This window comes from Vidua macroura, chromosome 13 (assembly GCF_024509145.1).
Source record: "Vidua macroura isolate BioBank_ID:100142 chromosome 13, ASM2450914v1, whole genome shotgun sequence".
Taxonomy (NCBI): Eukaryota; Metazoa; Chordata; class Aves; order Passeriformes; family Viduidae; genus Vidua; species Vidua macroura.
Window position 1 is genome coordinate 13,670,047 of NC_071583.1, and position 25,619 is coordinate 13,695,665.

Sequence of the window (25,619 nt, forward strand, 5' to 3'; positions counted from 1 at the left end):
CAAAAGTCTATTGACTGAAAACTGCTGCAGAACAATTTTAGTTTCCTTTGTCAAATAAGTGATCCAAAATAAGTAATTCACTTAAAGAACAGAAGTATGGCTTGAATAGAGCAGAGAAACCTGGTACTACTTTTTAGATAAGTTAAAATTGCTCTTTAGAGCATCTATCTTGAACCACCACATTGCTTGTTCTGGAGAACATAAACAAGTCAATCTAATTTAGATTATTTACTCAATGAACCTTCCCTAAATGCATGGAATGTCTCATGGCAACACTTTATTTTTTTAAACATTAAATTTGGTGATGTTTGAAAGCTTTTCTGTTGGAACAGAAAGTGAAATACCTTTTCTTTTGCACTTGAATATGCATAAAAACACAACATCTCATGGCAAATACCACTAGTTGTTATTTGGAAAACACTGAACCCGCATTCCACAACAATTACCCAGTTAGTTTTTATTTCCATAGAAAGAGAACTACAAAGCAAATCCCTGATGTTGAAACTGTTCTGTTTAAAATATCCCCATCTATCAGTCCCTAAAACCCCAGGCTGCTCAAGTATGTTTTTATGCTGCAGATTTGGTTCAATAGTGGGAAATGAGAAATCAATGAACATGTCTTAGAAAGTTATTGGATTTCAAACTGAGAATTTTGAAAGGTGAGAAACAATTAAGATACAGGATATTCTCAGTTCAATCTTATGTGAAATCAGCAGAATAGAAAGGAAAAAAAAGAAGTGAAATCACAGATGCATTATTTAATTTGCAAAAGTGTGCATACATGACTACACAGTAACATTTGCTCAAGCATTTGAAATAAAGCAGCCATTAGCTTGCAAAATAATGTCACTGTACTGATTTTAGAAGACTGCTTCAAATGTGATTTTAATGGAGTGGAAAAAAGGCAAATTGTTATCTTCCCCTGCATTCATCAAGAAAAAACAGCAGAAAAATGGAAATGTCTCAGCTTTGCATGTTGCTTTCACCTAAATATTTAGGTTTATATAGATGAAATGGTGAAAAAGCAAGGTCAACAAAACACATGGAGTGCAGTTGTTTCTCTAGAAGATGACATATACACTTAAAATCTGCCACAGCAGACACATATCAAACAAACTGATGTCACTGGTCCAAGGCCACTAACTTCAGTCCTGCCTAGGTGGCAAAACCCATTGTCCAGTGGTTTCCCAATCTGTAGTTACCCCAATAATGAGCTGTGACTAAAACGTCACAAATCAGCTCTCAAGACTGAGATCTATCATTGGTTTGCAAAAATATGCTCCTATGTCAGCAACCCAAAATATCAGCCCATCTTTCAGCATTTGGACTATACCTGAGCATTAAAATGAGAATTCTCTTCCTCAGGCCACAGGAACTCCCCAGTACCAGTTCAAAACCTGATATTCTGATTCTGCTCTTATACTTCATGTATAATGGAGTATCCAAATCACTAAAAATTGCAGTGGCACTGTTGACTCACCATCACAATCCTGAGATAAAGTTTAATTCATCTATAAGTTTAATTCAATAAGTTTAATTCACCTTTGAAAAGAGCAAGCAAGTTCAGAGGGTTGGGTTTGGGTTTTGTTCTTTTACTTTTCCTGGTGTTGCTAGAAAACTCTGTTTAGAGGAAAAGAGAAGACACCATTTCTCAAGCCTCTAAAGGGCTACAGGCTCTTTATATGCCCTGCAGTCATTAGGATTAGTGAAAAGCCAAACAAACAGAATAATTCTAAATTAATTTATATTTAAAGTAACCTACAGTGCTTCTTAGCAACATATGTTTGGATGTCATTCCAAGACTGTCCATTGTACCTTGGTATTTTACAATTTTATCAATTCACTGGTTGTCTCCTATCCTGGATTCCTCAGGCCCTAATTTTTAATGTCCTTTCCTAATGAATCAGAGCTCTAATGCCACTTGTGAGCAGAACTCTCTGCCTCCCAACCCAATGACAATTTTCTTTGAATTCTATAAGCATTCCAGTTCCAGAAGATTATGGCACAACTTTAGTCATTCACCTCTTATGTTCTGAACTGCAGTCTTTCCAGTAGCATATAAAAATTATATTTGTATATAAAAATACAAATATAAATCACTTTTTCAAAATCATATTGAAATATCCATGGATATTTTAGATTACTTTTTTTAGACTATCTGTGAAGAGCCACCTAACATGTTTATATATCCATATTAGAGATTAGAGAACTCCATGGAAATAAAAATCAGGACATTTTCCCTGAATGAGTCTGGTGGAGTCCATATTCTGCACTAGGCTGATAACACTAATCATCTAACTCCTGATCACTCTAAACATTAATCCAGTGACTCTGAAACTAATAGACTTATTTTTTTAGCTGGAAGAAGCATAAAGTAGGCATTTTAAATAAGAGGGCACAATTAAAATGTGACCTATGCTCATTATATTCCTTCAAAATGAAAGCTGGTGACAATTCCCTGCCTTCCCACACCCTGAATGTCTCTTCTGCTAGCTGTTCTTTTTACAATATATCAAGTTACATTTTAGGCACCAACCACGTTAATAAAACAAGCAAATAGGGCTACAATCAGTTTGATCCTTGTAATAAAAGGAAAAGTGGTGTAGGGACAAAGGTAGCCACAGACCAAAACAGACCTGGAGGTTGTGAGCCTCTGCTGGCTGCAGTACCTTCAGGCTTTCAGGATTTTACACTGGAGCTCTTTGTTCTGAACTTTATATCTCTGCTGCGTGGGTGCATCTCTGTCCACATGCACCATCCCAAATACAGCTGCATTTCTGATCATATGTCTCATAAAAATCCTACATTCTCATCATCTAATAACATGTATGTTAAACTTGTATGTTAAAAATGTTCTGGGCAATTTCCAATTTTAGTAATTACACTAAACTGTTTAAATTCCCCCAGTACTTCATTTAGAAACAGTATTCTTAAGTTTTTCAATTGCTGGTGAACATCATCTGCATCCCCCAGATAGTTAAATGTCAATGGTGGTAAATTAATCTCTGAGAATATTCAGAAATTTGGTGAGGGGGAAAAAAAAGAAAGATAAAGCTTAATATAAATGCAAAATCATCAATGTGATGTTATGGGGCTCAAAGATAATAAATGTAAAGAGCTTTCACCACAGTTCTTGAAATATGATTTCTGGTTTTGCTTCCTGGCAGATAAAATAAAATAAAATATTCCCTTTCCCTTGTCTTTTAGATGAGCTGGTTTGCAATTATACGGGATTTTGCTCCACCATTGTTTGTGTAGATGTTACCTGGTTTTACTGACATTTAACATAAAAACAACCTCCGGGAAAATAAGTACAGTGACACCAAACTGAAATGAGATTGCCAAAGAACAGTACAAATGCCTGTAGCAATTAAGGGGCTGTCACAGATCCTGCTGGCCCGAAAAGGACTGAAGTCTCAACAAAGGCAAGGAAGGGGCACAGACTAAAAGATGTGCAACAGCCAAAGGTAATGACTTTTTTTATGTTCACAGAATCCATAAAAGTATCTAGAGTATGCTGAGTCTATAGAACAAAACTAATACCTACACAACCCATTTTCCATTTCAATTACTGCAGCATGTTTTGCAGAAAATAAGGGAAACCACTGAGAAACTCAGTAACTATGAAGGAAGTATGGAATGCTTCTCTTTCTTGCCATCCTGTGCTTCAAGAAAAGTGTCTAATGATCCTTAGTCTTTTCTCCCTATTTTATTCCTTTTCTTGATATAATCATTACTTTCTCCTGGAAAGCTGTCAGAGATGCTGGCATTGGAATTGATCTTTCCTCCTGCAATATCTGACAGCCTCAGCAGCAGCCCTAAACTGCAGAGCAGTTCTCTCCTACCACAAAGCAATGCAAGCACAGCCTACAGGCCCAAGCACTGGAAAAGGAATGCAAAATCCTGCATTCTTTCTGGCTCAGAGATAGCAACAATATTAGCTTAGTTTTTATGACATTGACAACATATTTAGTCTGGTCATATTTTAAAGAATAACAAAATCACATACTTTGCTGGGACATATACCAACAATCTAATAATTACACTACTCAACACTAATATGAATGCTTTTCAGGGTGGTCCAGCATACTCAAGAGCTGGGGCTGGATGCCAGTTTTGGCAACTGCCTTCACTTTTTTCTCTCTTTTCCCCTCTCTCTGACTCCAGGGTAATGTGGATGCATCAGCTCACAGATCAAAGCATCTGGCCATCTGTAGACATAAAAGAAGGTGTTTGTCCATTTTGCTTCATGTGCTGGGAACTGTTCACCAATGTCAGAAATCACATTCTCTCCTTGCAATACGGGATGGTAAAAACTTCAAGTACGTGACTGCATAAAGGCATAGCAGTAGGCATTTAGTGCCTTCATCTTCCAACATTTCCCTAATAACTTTACCCTTCTCCTTTGAAGTGGCAGCAGAAGAACTGGAGTATGGCCAGATGTGTTTATTTTTATGCTGGGTTTCATGAGTGCATTTGGGTGATGCTTTGTATTGTTTTATGGTGTGGGGGGGATAGAGTTCTTTTTTTCTTTGGGGGGAGTGGTGTAATTTTTTTTTTTTTTTTAATTAACAAGACGGACTGAGATTCAACTTTAGCTCATTTGAAAGCCAGAATTACAGCTGCGAACTCCTCACTGACAGCATTCTGGGATAAAGATTAATTTCTGTCTCCTAAGGGCTTGCCTTCATACGAGTTATAGAAAATGTCCTGCAGCAAATCACTTCACCCATTTGGTGCTGGCCTGGCTGGACTTTGCTTAACTTCTCAGATATAACAGCTTAAAGCAATGAGTGTGGGGGCTGACCAGTGGGCAGGTTAGAGCAAAGCTCTGGAAACAGCATATAGGCACCAGCTATGAAAATAGACCATTAACTTCTGTTTTAAGTTAAAAGAGAAACTCAGAGCAGAAGTCAAGGGCATTCCAGGACAAAATAGAAAGATTCTGCTTTAATAGAGCTGTTGTCCCAGGAGCCAGGTATATGGAGCAGTTAGACCTGTCTCTAACATGCTCCTAATAGAGGGGATTGCCCACCCAACAACTGCTTTGAGCTGAGAGCTAAACTCAAAAACTAGTCATCCTGACAAATAAATTAATTCATGTTACTGCAGACAGGATATTTCTGTATTTTCAGTGAAACATACTCATTTCCACACTTCTGCATGATACAAATTGAGGACTATGAAAAATGAAAGGACAGCAAGAAAATACAACACCACAGAACTGTAAGATGCCACAATGTAAAGAGAAAGGGTGAACATCATGGAAAACCACTGATAGAAGTGGTTTTCCAAGTGGCAAAGAGAAAACAAATTCTGAGAACACAGGCATTAGGCAGATTGAACAGAGGCCTTATATCCATTGCATTTTCATCACAGAAGCAAAAGTAGTAATGAATACTGCAAAAAAAAAAAAAAAAAAAAAAAAAAAAGAGCCAGTTCTAGCACACGGCAAGCAGAAATTTCTGCACAGTCTGATGGAAGAGTAACTATTAGCAGCCAGGAAATTCAAACCTCTGGCAAGTGGCAGCCGGGAAAAGTGTCACAACAAGCAATGGAGGAAGCCAGTGGAACAGACTGCAAATCAGGGGAAAAGAAAGCAAATGTGACTGCTGCTAAATTCAGCCAACTGTGCTGTAAAATATTTAATGCACAACATACCAAAAGGGACAATTTTATCAGAGCTATTGTCAAAGTGATGAATGACAAAGGCAAGGCACAGCCTTGGAAATAAAAGTCATCCTTACAGAAATTTCTGAGAGGCAGATCCATCTACCAATCTTTACAAAAGCTATTTGAAACACAAGACCATGCAAACCTGTTAACTAGCACTTCACAAAAAACGTCCCATTCCTATTGCACAGATATTCAGAGACATGGAGTTACAGGAGCAGGCTGACTTAATGACACAGCACAGTGCAGCTGGGACCAACAAATAATGCTTTGAAGGAGGTTCCAAAGTCATCCTGTGTTTATCAACACATCATGCTTCTTGCATACAGCAAATGGAGGCAAGAAAACCTTTAGAGAGAAATGTTTCAGCAGGTAAAATGCATCACAGTAGTAGTGGGCTATAATAAATTAAACCTCTACTGATCAGTTCCTGGGAGCATCAACAGAGTACGAATGTGCAATTATTGGATATAACAGCACACTTATCTACTACCATGGCAAATCACCATCTCTTATCCTCTCAAATCTACAGGCCCTTACTTCTCTTGTGTTTTTATAATCCTTGCCCAAAAGACTGCTTGCACAATTTGAGTAAAATGGAAGTGCCTGTGTAGCGCCTCCTTGCCCAAAAGACTGCACAATTTGAGTAAAAGGAAAGTTTTACTCATACAAGATATGAAAATGTTCAGCTGGTTATAAAGCCTCTGAAGATAGTAATAAAAACACTGAGCAGATGTACAAATGTATCTTGGGATGAGTACATTACAAAATCCATTATGTATTCTTAAACACTATTTACTCCTTCAGGAATGTGCCAAATAAAAGCTGCAAGACACCTAAATAAACAAAGTATAGTGTAAAAATGTCTTTGTACGTTTTTAGCCAAACAATATTTTGAAACAGTTTATATTCTAGCCAAGCATACTAATGCTTAACCAGAAGAGCAAGCCGCCTTCTCTTCTTCACACAACACATACCCGAGAAAAATCAAAGGGTCTGTGTAATGTAGCAGCATGGAGAAACAGATTATTACAGTATTCTAAAACAGTAGACAAAGTGAATATGTATATTTAGATAAACTATTATTATTCTTTGTCAAATGTCAATCTTCTTCACTACATAGTAAAGTTACAGTTTTTACTTTGCCAGACAACCATTTAATTAATGCATATTGACTCCTAAAGCTTTCAAAACCCCAGCATGATTGTCAGTTTCTTGTCCTTAAAAGCAACAAGGAGGTAGGGGTGGCACCATGATTGACAGAGGCACGTCAGGTCAAAAAGCCTCTTAATATTGTACCTGAGATAGTGCTCAGTAACAAACATTCACTGGCTCACATTTGTCAGAAGGCAAAGCCCAGCTCTGAGTAACTAAGCAACAGCTGCTGGATCAGGAGTGGGAGAGAGCAGGGCTTTCTAGAGGAAATACTTCACGTTTCCATGTAGCCTGGATCTGACATCGAGTTGCCATGGCGATGAGGATGTATTAGAAACACACAGATTAGATCCACAGCCAGAGACAGACTAGAACACAGCAAAGATAAAGCATAGTACACATCTTGCATGGCCATGCCAACATTTCCAAAAGGCTTGCTGTTAAAGACAGAGATTTGAGAGAAAAAAAAAATAATCTGTGAAGCTAAAGCCCTTTTCAAGAACAAAGCAGCAGCCTGAGTAAATTCTGGGAATCATATTTGAGGCAGAATTTAAGCAAAACCAGATGGAAGAAGCAGAGAAGTCTGTGCATCTCTGTCCAACAGGCAACAAGATTTAAAACAAAGAAATATGGGAAGATAGGACATTCTCTGCAACCTTGATGAAATCTGTTGGACTAAGAAAGCTCCTTTTAAATTAAACAATGTCCAGTGTTAGGAAGACGGTGCAAACACTGTCCTAGAGATCTTAAAATGTGAAGACAAACAATCCAAGGGAAGGATTTCAAAATATAAATATAGTGGTCCAGGACAGTATGTGACCATGAGTATTTAAATAACAACTCCAGGATGTTGAATGTTCAGAAGCAAAGTCCATAAAATCATATACAACAGTGACAGACATGATTTTATTTCTTAATTTCACACCTTACAGGAAAATGGTTTTGCATATGTGCTAGCTGCAGATTATAATCTTTCTGCATCACTTGAGAAATGATTTTTTTGGGGTCTAATATTCTAGAAAATAGGTAATCTCAATTTTGGCAGCCAGTTGGAAGGCATTGATAGGAAAGTATGACTGAATGATATTCATAGCTCTTTTTAAGTATCAAATTGAAAAACCTCACTTAATCAAAAAATGGTTGTGGTTCATCACATTTCAATATCTTTTAGAGAAGGCACTATTACATGCACCAGATTTTTTTTCCTATGCAAGCAAAACTTTTGATTAGAGTCTGCATTTATTGACTTGTAGTGCATAAACTCATCTTTTAACACACAGTAGGCATCATGCAATGGAAATGCCATTTGACACAGGTAATATTCTTTACCAGTCTCTAAACTGTTCAAGCAAAACTTAAAGAATATTTGTGAAGTCTAAGTCAAAGATCCCCTTTTGCAATGTTTCCAGCATTCAAGAAGTAAACAAGGTAAGCAGAAAAATACAGGCTACACCTAATGTATTTTCTATGAAAGACATTGAGGTCAGAATTATTCACAGTTGTCTTCTATTCATATTGTTTGTAAGTAATTTTAAAAGTATTGGTTATTATAAAGGTAGAAAGAGGCAAAGGATGGAAACAATTGGAAGAAAATATCTTGCAATAGAATAAGAGAGAAAGGTTTTAAATCAAAAGATGGTAGGTTCAGACTAGATATAGGAAGAAATTTTTTAAGGATGAAGTTGGTGAGGCACTGGAACAGGTCACATTCAGAGTTGCTTGATGTCCCCTCCCTGGAAATGCTCCAGGTCAGGCTCTGAGCACCACAATCAAAGTGGAGATGTCCCTGCTCTTTTGCAGGGGAATTAGAGTAGATGACCCTTAAAGATCTCTTCCAACCCAAACTACTCCACAGTCAATCCACAAAACAATAAAAGAGCACACAAATAATTGATTGCCAACTTTTCACAGCAGTAATAACAATAATCCTAACAGAAAGCTTTTAAACAAACGTTTAAGTCACATGATAAAATCTATACTTTCAACAGCCAGTGAAATGATAAATGACAAAAACAAAGGGAGGCACAAAAGACAGTGCACATATGCTGCAAAGAATCATGTCATGAGTAAAGCTGTAAGACAAGCTGTTTTGTGTTAAACAGTATTGCAACCTTATTAAAAAAAAAAAACATGGAAAGGAATTGAATTGTGAAAATGTGAGCAATGATAAGAATCATTGAATTTAAAATCATAAAAAAATATTTATAGTCATCATGTCCTCAAAATAAGTGAAGTCCAAATACACCTTAAGAGCTGTAAAAAAAAATCACTTTTTCTTGTAAATCCATACTTACACAGAGTGATCATGGTTAAAGAGTCAAAATGGATGTTAATATTTGAATGTATTCCAAATCCATTGACATGGAATTAGTGTGGTATTAATTTAAGGAAAAATGAATTTATACTAATATTAATGAAGGCTTGTTTATCTTTTTACTTATTATTGAACTTTAAAGAGTATTTTACAGTCATGAACCAGTTTTAAAAAACATGAATTTTACAGCTTGATTTACACAGTTTGAGTCTCTCAGCAACATATTGTGTGCGCCTTATGTTTGTTAGTTGAGTTGACATAAACCATATCTCCTGTTGACAGAAATGCTTGAAAATATTCATGGACTTCAGCATCCATCACTGAAAAACTCTGCAGTTATGGAAGGCACTGATAAAATTGTTTTCTGTACTTCAAAAACTCCAGAACTGCAGCCCTATCACAGTATCAGGATGAGAAAACCAGACTGAAGACAGTTAAGACAGACTTCTCTAAGTTAAAATTTATAATATTGCTTTTAGTTTTCAAAGCAGGAGATTAACTACAGACTGTATAATTGATCATCAGATTTTATTTTCTATCTTGATTCTGTCTACTGTGTCACTAAAGACAAAGCAGTATCTTGCACTAATGCTTCTACTTCATTATCTAAATATATCAGGATAAATACCTGGCAATCTGTAATCCAGTGGAATATTTTTCTTTTAGGCTTTGTTTTGTTTCGTTGTTTTTTTTTTTTTTTTCTTTTAATCTCAATCGAAGAAAGGATTTGGAGCAAATAATTTTCATCTGACCATGCACAAACTGTTCTCCAGCTGCTTTAACAAAAGATCTTTCCTGTAACATACATGTATTTCCTAACTTAACAGAGAACCAGGCCTGGCAATGTAAAAATGCAGAAGTAATTTACTGAGGCACCTGGCAGTTTATGATAGCAGAGATTTTATAAACTAACCAACCACTGGGCTCCTGATAGGTATTCACCAAAGACAGCCAATCTGATAAGAAAAATCCTCCCTAGTGCCAAAACTGCAACTAGCAGAATTCACAGACTACAGTCTAATGTCAGGGGTAGGAAAGAGAGAGCTCTTATTAAGGCTCCTCCCCTCTCAAATACATTATAGTAGGGAATAAAGATTTCATTACAAAATTCACAAAAACATGACAGTGAACTCAAAATATAATTCTAAATCACATGGCAGTACTATGAAATATAACTTGCTAGAAGATGTGAAAATTCACTCTTTTATAGTGGTAGACATGATGAAATGTCAGAAATAGTTGTAGTAAATGCTGAGAAATGAATTCAGTATAAATCATGTCAACATTAAAAAGAAATCAGTGTAAGCACTGGGCTAAAATTTCACCTAACTTCCCGAGTTTAACATGTATTCATATAAGGAAAAAACTGAAACATTGTTCATTAGTATAAGCCCCCTTCTCCAGTATAATGAAAGCTGAAGAGTAACTTTCCAGACCCAACACTTTTGGGGAAATTTTATGCTTTATTTTGACATATCATTATTAGAATAGCTAACTGATTCTAACATGTTTTCTTCTCTGTGCAGACGGCACAGATCCTCCCTGAAGCAGAGCCTAATGCCTTTTAGGTGAGGCAGATATTGATATCAGGTCTCTAAAAAGAGAAAATGCACATGAATAACCCTCTGCACATGCCCAGACACTGGTATTTCAATTCAGCTGGAGCAACACAGGAAAGAAGGAAGGTACCAAAAAGGCATGGATGAAAGATAGTTATTATTGTAGACTTCACAAGTTAATATGGTCCTTTTGTGCATTGCCCACTACATTTCACTTTTCCACACACCAATCAATATTTCACCTTTGGCACTTCAAAGACAGTAATCAATTCTTTTCACAAAGTTCCATGGCAGGAGTGGACATTTCCATGTTCAAACTAATTTGAACAGATATCACTGTAAATCAACCTGGGAAGAAAAATTTCCAAACTGAGTCTGTTGAGAGCAAGTCTGTTCATTTTTACCAGCATGGTGCTGCTGTATGTGCTCCTCTGAATGGCATTTAAGAGTTTATGTGATATTCACCCCAGGACTTCACTAGGATTAAAGGGCAAAAAGCCCAAACTAAAAGATACAGATGTCGGTTCCACAGAATTCTGCAGGAGAGGCTTCCATCTCCTCACACGGAGCACAGAACTTGAGCACGTGTTGAATTTCAGGACCATGAAAATGTAACTCTGTGTGTGACAGTGGCACTTGGGGCTGTGCTGAAGAGACCAAAGTGCTGAGCCAGCTCTGAAACGCTTCAATAGTCACAGAGCTTAAAGGGAGAAGCGGTGCCTCAGGCTATACAATGGAATCTCACTGGAAACAAGCTCTGGGAAAACAGGCAAGCACTAAAATACTGGTTATAATTTCATCCTGGCTCTCAGAAGTGATCTGTGCGCAGTACAAACAGAAGGCAGTGCAGAGCTGTGATCTGACTATCTCTGCATGGGCAGGAAAAAAGAGACATCAACCTTGTACTGCAGCTTAAATTAAAATTCTTCTCATGCAGGACTTGACAACTTAGTTGCAGAACTGTGGTCACAAAACTATCTTGTGTCCATAATATTTCCTGAAATACTTCAGTGGATCACACATATATGTCAACATCCTTTGGTGTGAGAACAGACCACACCATTCTCCACCACATAGGAGATATATATATACACATATAGATATAGATATATATACTTTCATTTATGTCTATATACATATGTCTTTTCCTCAGACATTCACTAGTGATAAAAACAAAAATACACTTAAGATATATAAGAGTATTTAAAATTGGAAAATCAGGGGGTTTTATCCAGTAGTTAAGTTTGTACTCTTTGCTCAATGACTTAATAAGTACAAAAAATTCAGTGGATAACTAAGTCTTGCAAAGCTGTAGAATGCACTTAATTTCACTGTCAGCTCTATTAATGGGATGAAGGTTTATCCTCTAGGAAGTGTTTCTCCATTATAAAACCGAGCAAGTAAAACAAGATTATATATTCAGTAAACTAGAAATTACAACAAAGGAAAAACCTCCCATTACTTTAAATCAACTGATATAAGCCTACTTCCCTTCTATTGCCAAGATAAATTGTTTTACTTTTTTTTTTTTCTTTTTTCAAGGCAAAATTAAACTTACTTCTCAAGATGCATCTGATCCAAACAAAGAAATTATCCTTTCTCCAATCTACCTCTATTGGCACATGTCTGCCTCCTCCACCACATCTCAGAGATACTGTCCAGGGCTGCTAGATAGATTCACATATGGTCACCCTTACCCTACTTCTGTCAAAATACCCAATGAGCAAAGTCAAACTTGGCTCATTCTACAAGGCATTTTTATTTTTAAAAACATTTAGAAATGTTGTCTTTGGGTGTGTAATATTTTAGTCCAAAATCTCAATCTTAGACCAAATATGGAGGCACAGATATTGTAAGATTTTATGAAATACAGGGGTTAGAAAAAAAATAATGATTTTATACATGAAAAAAACTCTCAGGCACAGAAGTCTCTCTTTAGTTCTAAATATCTTACTGTGAAGCAACTGTTACACTGAGAAATAGAGTTTAAAAGGCAAGGAGAAGTGCTTGCATCCTGATATTTTTGAATTATTGAAAAGAAGAGAACCTGGGCTCCTCCCCTTTCTACAAACATAAAGCCCACCTTGTCATATAAACAAAGACCAACTACAGATTCCCAAAACCAGGAGTTGTTTTCAGCTAATATCGACACAATGGATTTCCCTGTGTGGTTTCTGGATTTTATGCAAAGCTGCTATAAATGGACGAGATCCTGCTGTGTGACACCCCTGGTATTGTACTACTCTAGGCTTTGCTTCTCAACAGGTGCCATAACTTAGAACTGCCTGAGCATGTGTCACCAAGACACACTGACCCTCACCTTGGCTTTGGTTTTCATCTAGATTCCTCTGAAAACCACATTTATCCAAGTATTCATAGGCCTCTTCCGTGGAAAAACTGCTGAGTGAAAACTCAATAGCAGAAAATATGTCATTGCTGTCCACAAGTAGGAGTAAATATGAGGTGACAGATTTAGGAAAAAAAAGCCAAAAACTGGATTAGGTTCTTCATCCCAGATACAGCACATACTTTGGACAAAGAATATGGGATCTTGGTTACCTATACTCTCATACTAACAAAAGGTAAAACGCTGCTCTATTTTTCTTTTGTACACTGTCAACATCTGCAACAGCAGTTTTGAGTCTTCTTTTATAATTTCCTTGTGTACATAAATCCATTCTAGAATCTTACTCTCGCCAGTGGCAATCCTAACGCCATGCTCCGTGTGGATGGTTGCCAGAAAGCCCAACCCACATTCCAAGTGCTAATTTTTAATTATATGTCACGTTCCTAGATTCTTCTAAACATACTACTGTCATCTCAGAAAGTAATAAATCAAATTTTGAAACCATACAAATTCTAAATTATTAATCATTTTTTCATTATCACTGATGTCTTCTACAATAGCTGTTTAAAATATACTGATTGATATACAGAAAGTTGTATCTGAGTATCTTAGGAATGTGTAGCTGTGGAAGTGTACATGCAAGATATGTCCAAGACAGCAGCACATCCCAAATCATTTACATTCTAAATGAATAGGAAGACATAAAAAATAAAACCTATGAGAACTCATTTTGTGCCTCTATGTAACCAGTATAAACTTTTTTAATAAAAAAGCCCAGCAGCTGAATGAAACAGTGCCTTATTTCCACCTAGACTCTGCCTTTGCATTGCCCAAACCAGATTCAGATTGATTCTGTACTTCCAAAAATTAAACTTTCCTTCTAACATGAAAAACATGCCTTCATTCTTCCCTTCTTTTTCCTCTATGAATATTTTTATATGGCTAATTCACTAAAGAACCTTTTCCCTGCTTTCTGTCAGAAATCCATATTGTTGATAATTACCAAATTTGTGGATGGAAGAACTACTGCTTGTTAAGACAGTTATCACAAAATGTCTTAATTAATTAATTATTCATTGTTTAAAAAGATACCGCCTTGCAAATCCTGTGGCTGTGAGCAATGAGCCTATAGGTAATGAGCACACTTTGTGTTCAAAGAGAAGAAATAGAATGCAGTGACAGATTTAGATTCCCAAAGTATACTTAAGAATTTCTAAAAAAAAACGTTATAATGAGCAGTCTTTTTCAGGAAAAAAATGAAGGAGGCCAATTGCAGGAGAATGATGTGCAGTTTAAAAGGACCAACAGCTTTTCTGCAAAACGTCCTAAAGGTGAGGGGTTCCTATAGATACACAGGTAAATACATTTAACTGTAAAGCACAGTTATCACACGTTTCTTTGTTCTAAATTCCTTCAGTGTATGAACATTATAGGAATACCAAAGTATTTCTTTTCTGAACTGCGTAAGCTTCATATTCCAAACACCAGTAATATTTATATTTTTAACAATAATGGCTTTCCACTTGTTGTGGTTTGACATTGGCCCAACACCAGGCACCCATGAGAGTCACTCACTCACCTCCCCTCCCCTGCCACAGCTGGGCAGAGGAGAGGAAAAAAATGTTAACAAAGGCTTTGTTGAGATAAGAAAACACTGCAAGGGCAAAACAGGCTCAACTTAGAGGTATGAAGTGAGTTTATTACTAACAGAATCAGAGGAGGATAATGAAAAGTAAAATAAGCCCTTAAAACACCTTCTCCCCCCAGCTCCTCCCTCCTTCCCACTAACAGCACAGGGAGACGGGCACGGGAGTTTGTGTCAGTTCATCACAGAGATTTTTTCCACTGCTCTGGGAGGAGTCCTTCCCCTGTGAGGCCATGGGGTCTCTAGCATGGAGACAGTTCTCTGTGAACTTCTAGAGCAGCTGGACTACAGCACCTGCTGCAATGTGAACTCCCCCCACAGGCACACAGTCTTCCCAAAACTGCTGTGACATGGGTCTCTCCTCCCACGGGGTGCAGTCCTCCAAGGACAGGCTGCTCCAGCCTGGAAGCAGGGCCCTCTCTCTCCACTGGGTCTTCCACTGGATCACAGCCTCCCCCAGGCATGGCAGGGGGATCTCTGGATCCCCTGTGGATCCCCACAGGCTGGGGGTGGATCTCTGGATCCCCCGTGGATCCCCAGGGACTGCAGGGGCTCAGCTGCTTCACCATGGTCTCACCATGGCCTGCAGAGGAATCTCGGCTCCAGCACCTGCAGCACCTCCTCCCCCTCCTGTGCCACTGACCCTGGTGTTCCCATGTTGTTTCTCTCACATGTTCTCACCTCCTCCTCTTCTCTGACTAAAAGCCAAAAGCTGCATGATTTTGTTTTGATTTTCTTCTTAAATATGTCATCACAGAGGCATTAGCACCCTCTGTAATTGGCCCAGCCTTGGCCAGCAGCATGTCCATCTTCAGAGCCATCAGGGATTGGCTCTGCTGGACATGGTGGAAGCTTCCAGCAGCTTCCCACAGGAGCAATCTTTGTGGCTCCCCACTACCACAAACCAGGTCATGCAAAGCCAATACACCGTTCTAAGAGATGAAGAAAGCAGGGAACGCGGGTGTGCAGAAGAGGGAAATGAAGAGTATAAAAGCACATCAATAACTAGATCAGCTCTTTATATTTTACAATGATGATCAAGAGCACTGTAAATGCAAAGCTGTGACTCTTTGTTAAATTCATTAGTTTATCTTTCCTTCTATATTATGGTAAGTGCATGCACTCTGTACTCCAAGATGGCACTAGTCTAATGTATGCTTACAAATTAGGTTGGCAGACTTTTTTATTGGCTCTCATTTTCCTTTTCAAAATGTTCCATGATAAATTTTCATGTCATAGATTTGATATTTATCATATTTTCATTTTCTTGATTTCATCATAAATGTAATGAAATTTGGTTTCAGCTTTTTATTTTCAGATTCCAAACTTGAAGGTGTCCTTAGAATGAGAATTACTTAATCCTGTTGTTGCCATCATTTTTTTTAAGCTTTTCTATGAAGAGGCTGAAAGGGCCGGAAGATAAACGAAGAATAGCAATATGTTTATGTGCCAAGATTTTTAAGCCAATCTCATTTAGTGCCCAGTTTAGGGACTGTGAACTTCAGTGATTCCACAGCTGGGCAGGATCACTGTGATCATGGAAGTTGACCAGGCCAAACCTTTTCCCAAAGCTTAACTGAGCCCACAGTTTTGCAATTTGCAAAATAATGGAACCTGATTTCAGCCACGGGATTTTTACAATCTTTGGCAACCAGATTATAGAGCCTGGTATTAGTAATTAACTACAGAACAACTAATTAAGCCTTTAATCATCTCTTGAATAAGCTAAATGAACTGAGCTCCTGTGGTCTCAGTCCATGGCACATTTGTCAATTCTTTGATGAGTCCTGTGACTCTTCTCTGAACTCATTGCAAATGATCAATATCTGTACAACTAAAAAAAAAACAAAGTTAAGGAAAAAGTTTAGAATTAGCTTACAAATAGGGGTTTTTTTTTCTATGTTGACTCAAGAGCCCTGTGTTTAACTATTCAGTGATCACACTTGTCTGTTTTCAACTGTGAATTCTGGCTGTGGTTCTCCCTAGTAATTCAATAAAATAAAACATAAACTGGAAATGAACAACACGCCCTTTATAGAGAAATGGTATTCTGCAGACACTTGGTTATAAACATATCAATATCTACTGCTTGTACCCTCAGGTTAGGATTAAATTAACTTGTTATCACCCCTCTGCATTACAGAGGGCAACAAAAAAATTGAAGTTCTCTTCTTGGTAAGAGGACCATTTCCAGACATTGGCAAGCTCCAAACAAGATTATTATGTCCATGTGCAAGGAAAATGCCAGTAATAAACCAGATTTCTGCTGCTGGAATACATTTAAATGATTTTAAAATGCTTTTTTTTTTTTTCTGCAGCTGCATAAAGTGACAATTTTGGATGGTCTGAATTACACAAAGTAGAAAGAGGAATCATCACAGAACTCCATCTTCCCCATAGCTACAGAAAATCCCTGTATGATTGGCCAAGCCAAGATGTAGCAAGCCCTTGAACTTAGGCCTTTAACTATAAGTGATCAGCACATAAAATCATTCAATACATAGCATGAGCACATATCACATACCTGAAGGTTCTTTAGTTCTACTGTTCTCACTAACTACTCAGGATAATTTCCTTCTCCAAAAAAGCACAGTTGCCTGACCTCTATATTCCTTCCTTTTCTTTTTCCTCTTTAGCAATTCTGGAATGAATTAATTTATAGACAGGCTTGATTAAATAAATATTAGCACTTGCACAAAAAAAGTCGTTTGGTATCTTTAGAAGCTTTAAGCATTTTCCAAGTCTTTTCAAAACATCCTGCATTAATCATCTCACAACCTTTCAAATTCTCTCTAGGAAGATTTATTTTTCATCCCTAGTTTAAGAGTATTGTAGGAGTTTTGGCTCCTCAGGATTCTCAAGTCAGAATCCTAACTTTGAAAAGAAGCTGCCATATCCACTGCTTCCCTTACCAGACCAATTTATCTGAATTAATTTGCCTTATTACACAATATCCTTGCATGAATTACCATAATTGCTAGCCTGGAATGTATTAAGAGGAAAGCATCTAATGTCCTTTTAGATGTCTTTTAGTATAGTTAAAACACAGAAGAGGAACCAGAAAAGGAGATTAGGCAGCTTTCTACAGACCAGTGACAAATATACTGTAGATATTGTTAGGAAACTTTGGCACTTTCCTTCTAAATTTTCCTTTTATTACTGGCTTGAGAAAAATAAATAGATAGGTGCTGCATAAACACTGCAAAAATACAAATTCCTGCTGTCTGATTAAAGGCAAAAGGAAAATGAGTAAATATATATCTGAGTTTAGTTTGCATTCCAAATTTTTAGACCAAAGTCCATCACTTCTAACGCCTAATGTTGCTGTTTGCTAGTACAATGTGCACTTACATCAAATAGGGGACTAGATACCATCCCTTCTAAACACTATCTGCAAAATCAGAGCAGAGTTTGTGTACAGAGCTAGAATAGCACACATACCGCTAGAAATATTCGCAGAAGTTTGAAAGCATAAATCTAATAAAGTATTTCCCTTCACCTATCCTAGATCTTTCAAAGACAATTCTAAATCTCAGCAAGGATATAATTAAACTGTGCCAATGTAAGCTCTGGTCAAATGATTTGAAGATTCTGGAAAATAATTCACTAGAATAAACATGTTCTGCCACACTCTTATGACAGAACTCATGCTAGCCCCATATGCAAATCATTAACCTCATTAAACTGCTAAACTGCCACAAAACAAAAGATATTACAGAACTGTCATACTTAAAACATTCTTCCATAGAAAATTTCAGTATTATTGCCAACTGGAAAACACAGATAATACACAGTTAATCAACAGCTTCATTTTTAAGCAAGGGCGTGCTTTTGTTTGGCCAGTGGAATGATGAAATAAAGCAGCTCTTTTCTTACCCTTATTGTACATGTTGGTGGGTACTTGGACATCACTCAGACTGATATTCACAGGCAAGTTGTTGAAGTGGTCGTTTGGCACCAGAATGAACTCCTTCCCCAGCTCCAGATAGTTTCCTTCTTCATCTCGTTCATTTATGAGCACAGCATTGAAGTATTCATACTGCAACAGAAACCCACATTCCCTACTCAGAATGCACATTCAGCATGAAAATGAGGTTTGAATGGTTTAGTACATCTATCAATCCCCTGATTAACATCTTCAGCTAGAAGAGTAGAACAATACATTTTTATCCTCTCTCAGATTCCCTCTGTACTCTTCCTACAGGTACATTTATGAAAACAGATTTATCCATACATCTCAAGAAAACCCCATATTGTTTCAGTTCTCTGGCTGCCCTGAAAATATTAAGGGCAGTCCAAGAAAAGCTCTAATCATAAACAATATTTGTCCTATTTTTAATACAAAGTTTTCTAAATTCAAATATTTTTCTGGAGGATTACTTAATTATGAATTCTGTTTAGCTTACTTCCACCAGATCAAGAACTGCTGTCAGTGCTGAACTTAGGCCCTGACAAACTAAAAGTGTTTTTACTTCTCAGGAGTATTAACTACAGCTGTAGATGTGTACTCAATGTGTACTGACTGACATTTCCCAAAATTATTTGCTTTACACTGAATTTTAGAAATGCAGATCATAGCTGTCCTTCTAAAATATGCATGCTTTAATCTGGATATATAAACTTAATAGTGACTTATTTTGAACAAGAAATAATTGTCTGCCTGTTAAAGATTCCTGAAGACTATTTGGCCTATTTTGTACAGAACTAGAACCAGACAAGTGAAAGAAATTTAGATAAAATTTTTTATATCTTTATTACCTAGTTTAACCAGAAATTTTACTAAGCTTTGAAAGCAACAAACAGTACAGACTTTTTTTTAACCTCTTAAATACCTTAAACCTTGGCAGCACTTTGTGATGTTCTTCCTAATTGGAAGAGGCCAAAGTTTAGTGTCTTTGAAGAATCACATTAATTTAAATGAGTCTCTGCCCTAATATCCATTTGAGAGTAGATGTATATAATATTTAAACATAAATCTACATTTATTTGAGAAAAAAGTATTCTTACTATAATATGCAGCAATATACTGTTCTTTTTGAACTGAACTTAAGGTACATATATAATGTATAGAATAATTTCTACAGAAATTCACATATAGACTTGGTAATTTTAAGGATGTAATTTTATTTACCCATGGCTTTTATAATACTTTGTAAATGGAAGGAAAAATGGACAAATTTCAAATAAGGATGTCAGAATATACTTGAAATCAACTCTAAACAAGCATTATTTAATTTCATTCTGTGGATTATTTCCTTTTCCAAAGTTAATTAGTAGGCAACCTCTTTCATCAAGTTCTATAAGTGGCAAGGCTAGCCAACTACTAAAACTGCTATATTAAAAAAAAAAAAAAGGAAAGAAGAAACCACTTATTTTACAATTAAGGGTATTTAGGACTGATTGTTTCTTCAGTTGATTTAGCATTCATTGATTTATTGGTCTGAGTCTGTATTTTCTCTTCTCAATTCTACCAGTGTATACACAATAATATGATTTATGTTTGGATTTTTTTAAAAAGCAAATTGTAGTCTAGAGTAGTCCTTATATTATTGCAGATTATTAATATTTTCCTGTTTAGTTTTGGGGTTCTGTTGGATTGGGGCGGGGTCAGGGGGGCTTGTCTTTGACTTGTTGAGGGTTTTTTTGCAAGTGAGAAGCCTACAAAAATAGTGTATTTAAGACAGTCCTGCAAGTTCTAAGGATTAAACATCAGGTAATGTATGCAGCTCAAAAATACTACTGAAAAAGATGAGCATTTAAGCACAGCTGTTATACAATGGCTTCTTTTGGGCTCTTCCATTCCAAGGAAATTATTGAGTGTGACAGCTGAAAGGTGATAGAAAGAACATTAAAAATTGAAGAAAAAATATTAAAGTAAATCCATCTGGCATTCTGACACTGCATTTGAGATAAAGCCCAAGGGAAAGAGGATAAAGTCCTGTTTGCTGACAACACAAATACTCTACCTAAGCTCTTAGAGAAAATGACTTCAATTTAATCTTGTCAATGGAGGTCAGTCTTTGATATAACCTTAACTAGGTGAGTTCTGAGTACACACCATGTAACACACCAGAAAGTTATTAGTCTAATAAATAACAAGATAATTATCCAGGTTAGGAGCAGACGCAGCTCTATCGTGACTTGTCCAACAGATGAGTTTACTCCAGCCATACCTAGAGACCTGCGGGTGAGTGAGGAAATCTGCTTCATGTCAGCTGTTCCATGAATCATTAGAACTAAAAATCAGCTTTTAGACTTTAGTGCATTTCAATTTGCTCAAGTAAATACATTGGGTTTTTTTGCTTTTACATTCCTTTGCAGTATCTGCATCATTCTGCATGTTTGATCTGGCATTTAGAAAGCCCACGGTGTGTCATAATAATAAGGCAAATAGGAATCTCAGTTTTCAGTTTTATTCCTGTAAGGTTTTCCTAGTGCAAGCCAATATAAAGGGATCAGTGCCCAGCAGAACAAGCACTGGACCATTCTGCCCCAGCAGGGAGCTGACCATATTTGAGACATCCCAAATAATCCTGTTGCTGACAGTCTGCAGAACCCTGGGCTGCTCTGCCATGCCCTGTAATCACAGGAGACAGAGACTTATGGGGCTGTTACAGAACTGATCACAAAATTGCTTTACAGCATCATTCATGCTGCCAGGCAGAAACAAGTTTGTTTTAAAACAAAAGATACCTTCAGCCACAATAAGAAACCACGTGCTGTGTGCTCGCTTAGGATGGCTGCCAAAGATTTATGTTAATTATGACAAAAATTAATTTTTTCAAAATATAGAATAGCAAAACAAGGGAAGTGCAAAGTTTGTGGCCTGCAATGAGAACCACAGGAGCAGGTCGGAGGTGAGAAGTGATCTGCAAGGTAAGAAGGAAAATTCTTCAAAATTCTCTATTCCATTTTAGCCACTTATTTTGGCATGATGTCTGAGCTAAACAAGCACCTTGATAAAAATGGATATTTGTCTGAAACAAAACTTCAGTAATTTAGATGCAGTATTGAAAAGTATTGCACAAATCTCACATAATTGCAGTGTTGCACAAGACTGATGTTCTATATTGCCTTTTACATTTATCATTCTGTAAATAGATATCCAGCAATGCCTAAATATTTTATCAAGTATTTGTTAACACTGTAAACAGCATGTTTATTTAAACATAAATGTTTACTATTAACCTTAAAAGATATATTATAATGCAAACTGCCTTTGCAACTTAGAGAGTATTTGGCATAAGAGCACTTTTTATCACTGCATTTTAAAATTAAGTGTTTTGGTTTTTAACAGCATGAAAGAATGCAAGCCACAATTTTAGCTTGCTATATTTTTTATTCTAAACTATAGAAATTATTTTTATCAAGACAGCAAAAAAAGTCTCATTCACAGAGCAATGAAAGGTGTAAATGGGAATGATTTGCACTAATGAGCCAGCATTAGAGCAATATTTGGATTACACTGATAATTCTTAACTACTCAAGAGCCATTTTCACAGTGTTTCTGTAACTTTGCAGCTCATCTAAAGAGAAAGTTAAATGTATCTGAAAGATACTAAATTAAGGAAAGTTCATGGCATTTGCATTGAGCCTCAAAAGGCTAGAGCATCAGAGAAAATGAAGTAGCAGCAAATAACATGGAAACTTAAGGGGAAAGCAAAACCTACCATGAAATAGCAGAGACGGCTAGAAATGAACAGTATTTGAAACATCTACAGTTCCATCAAAATAGCTATTATAACCAGCGTTTAAACAAAAAAGACAAAAAGTTCATTTTCTCAAGGCTGACAAATAAGAGACATCTCAAAGGAGAACAGAAAGATTCATGATATGTGAAAAGCAAAATGAGGAAAGTTTTCCATTCAGAGGGAGGCTGTCCTACTAAGAACACACTGGAGATAGCAATCCCCATTCTGGTACTCGAGCTAAAGGAGAGACAAACATCTGAATGCATATCTGTTTCTAAGGCTCAAAAAATCTCTTCTGGCAGTTGTCCAGTAAGGAGAATCTATGTTTTCAAGCATATGATTAAAGCTCTTGTATTCAATAACTTGGTCTGTTTAGCAAGCATAAAAGGTCATAAAAGTAAAGTGCCTCATCAAATAAAAACTTCTGAATTTTAAAAAGCTTTTATGTTTGAGAAAACAGCATCTCTTGTTTTAAGAGACAATCTTCATAATTTCCAATTATTCTCTGAAGGTTCCTCCTTGCTCCTCTCTAGGTACATCCAGCACTTTTCCCCCTCTTTTTTATGTCTTTATTTAGTAGCAAGGTGCAAAAAAACTCCTGGGATTTGAAAATTTGTCATCAGTTCCACTTTAATTATGGAAGTAGTACAGAAACTTTAATTGCATCCTTGAAAAAACAACTGATCTGTTTTCTACCCAATCAAAATAAGATGACCTTCCCCCAGGCTATACGTTCCTTTCCAATATGATACCCTATTAAAATTTCCATAAAAGAGGATAAATAAATAATACTTCATTATAGTATAAAATCTATTATAGCAGTAAATTGACAAGACATCAAGGTCTCAGACTTGTAAGGAATAACTGATTCACTGGATGTACAAAGTTATTATAATGGCTATTTTAAATCATCCATTAAAGTTAAAAAACATCACTTCAGGTTACAAGTTTCAGATGAAGCCTTCTTTTCCTTTACAGATAAATAACTTCAGAAATATTTACTTTTACATGCAAAAGTTCTCAAGAGTCTCTTCTTTGGAACAAAAACTCTTTGGTCACTAAAATTTAGTAAATAAAACAAGGAAGGAGAAAACACTTATGCGACAGGCTTTTAGTTTAATATTTTGGACACCTTGACAAGCCTTACTGGATATCTATAATTTTTTTTTTTAGAAGAGCAAATATTCAGTGTGCTCGTTTTCATACACATAAGAAACCTCTAAGGAATACTTTCTGCTAAAGACCAAAACAAATCCCTACTCTGGTGACATCGTAATTTTTCCCTTCTCCCAGTGTGTGTAGGTTATAAAGATTCCAGTTGCATGGAATAGTGAGTTCAGAATCAGGGATCATGACCCTAGAGATGCATCATATCATGGAATAAATGTAATGAAAATTTCTAGAGCAATGTTAAACAAGACTTCATGACTTAAGTGAATCATGCAACCAGAACACAATAAGTGTAGAGTCTGTGCATTTGTGGAGGTTGAGCATTTCAAACACAGAATTCCCCCCCAATCCCAGAGAGCCTGCAGCCCAGTCAATGACCAGGCAAAGCCTGCAGCCAGTCACTGTCCAACACTGGGACAGGATGGAAAGGCAAAAAACCCCACCCTGGCAAATCTAGCAGTATGGCAGTGTGGCCCTTGCTAAGGCTTATCATCTCTGCACACACTGCTGTGTGAGCAGGACAGGAACCCTTCTGGGGCTGGGGCAGCCCCTTCTCAGCTCCCTCCTGCTCTTCCACCTTGGCCTCAGCACAGGCAGAGCTCCCTGGGCTTCTTCCTATTCCTGGTGGACATGGGCAAGGGCTCTACACTTACTGCTCCAATTCAGAAACAGACCCTTAGAAGTGGCTCGATTTTCTTACTAATAAACATGAGAGGTTTGTTGGGCTTTATTTAGACAATACTTTGGAAGCAGCAGCAATTAGCCTAAAACCTGTCATTCCAAAAGGACAAACTTTGCAAAGAAAACAAGGGAAGACTAATAAGTACTTCTGAAGGCTTTAGAATGCTAAAACATTTTTGAACACACTTGTATCAAGCTTACATTTACTTCCAGCCTGCAGTAGGGTTGATCCTCCCTTTTCAAACTAGGAAAAACAAGATAAAACATTACACAGTAAGCCATTATTAGATTAATAATATTTTCAGAGCATTAAAGACTTTCACAATGTCTCATTTTATTTTTAGGTTAGAAGTAGCCTCCCACTGATATAGGTGTGGCCAAATCACAGATGCCGAATAATTAGATTAAGCAAAACACATACCAACAGGTTGTCAGGATGTCTTTCTTCTAAATTCCACTAGCTCAAATATTCCCCAAAACAGTTTTATGGGGCTGACCTTTTTAAACAATTTATACCATATGGGTGTATCCTTACAGATGCAAAAAAAACTGCAAGACTTTAATTCATTTTAACACCATTTTTATTACTAGCTAGAACCACAGGATTTCTTCAGTTCTCTTGAAAGCCCTACAGCTAATACCAAGCTAATGAACAAGCAGGATCAGCAACTTCTGCAAAATAATTCTGTAAAAGAGAAGAGCAAAATGGCAGACTTGCTTCAAAATCAAAGCACTAATATATTCTGATGTTTTTAATTTTACCATGAGGTAACCAGTGAATGGTGCTCAATATAGAACATTAAAAAAATACCATCCATACAGTTTAAAACGTGCTATAGAGATAGAAAAGCAAACTATTTCACAAACAGATAAGATGAAAACTTTTAAAGTGAAATCAGTGTCGTTCTGTGCATATTCAGCTCCTCTGACACATTCAGGTTGATGACAACCTCAAGGCTGCTTCCAATTATGGGCAGGGACGTTATGTGACTTCTCGGTGCCTTTCTACAGTCACATGCCCTAAGTGCCTCATTCTGACTTCCAAGCAGGAAGAAAAAAATATGTCTCGAGCTCTGCATCTTCTCTGTCTCTCATGAGAAGCAACTTTATCCCAGACTCCTCAGTCTAAAGCACACATGTGTTGCTGCTCTGGGCTCAGCAAGGGCCGTGCAGCCTCCCCAGCACAGAATGCTCAGGGACAGGACACCCTACCTATAACCTCGTGCTGGGCTGGAGGTTCATACCTGCTCCCAGAAATACAGAAAGTAACAAGCAGGTCTTACCCAGCAGTCAACATTTGAACACTAACCGTGGCCCTGAATGATGAATTAAAGATGTACTTTACCAGATTTATTTTTTTCAGACCAACAGGGGATAATCAAAG

The 25,619-nt window shown here is 37.0% G+C and overlaps 1 protein-coding gene across 1 annotated transcript in view; it reads right to left on the reverse strand.

The window, feature by feature from the left end:
* The window catches only part of CACNA2D3 (calcium voltage-gated channel auxiliary subunit alpha2delta 3), a 389,866-nt gene that overhangs the window by 218,053 nt on the left and 146,194 nt on the right, over nucleotides 1-25,619 (reverse strand). The window contains exon 5 of the mRNA XM_053989736.1: nucleotides 18,570-18,732. Within this exon, the coding sequence (XP_053845711.1) occupies nucleotides 18,570-18,732 (163 nt within the window). The remainder of the gene's footprint in view (nucleotides 1-18,569; nucleotides 18,733-25,619) is intronic.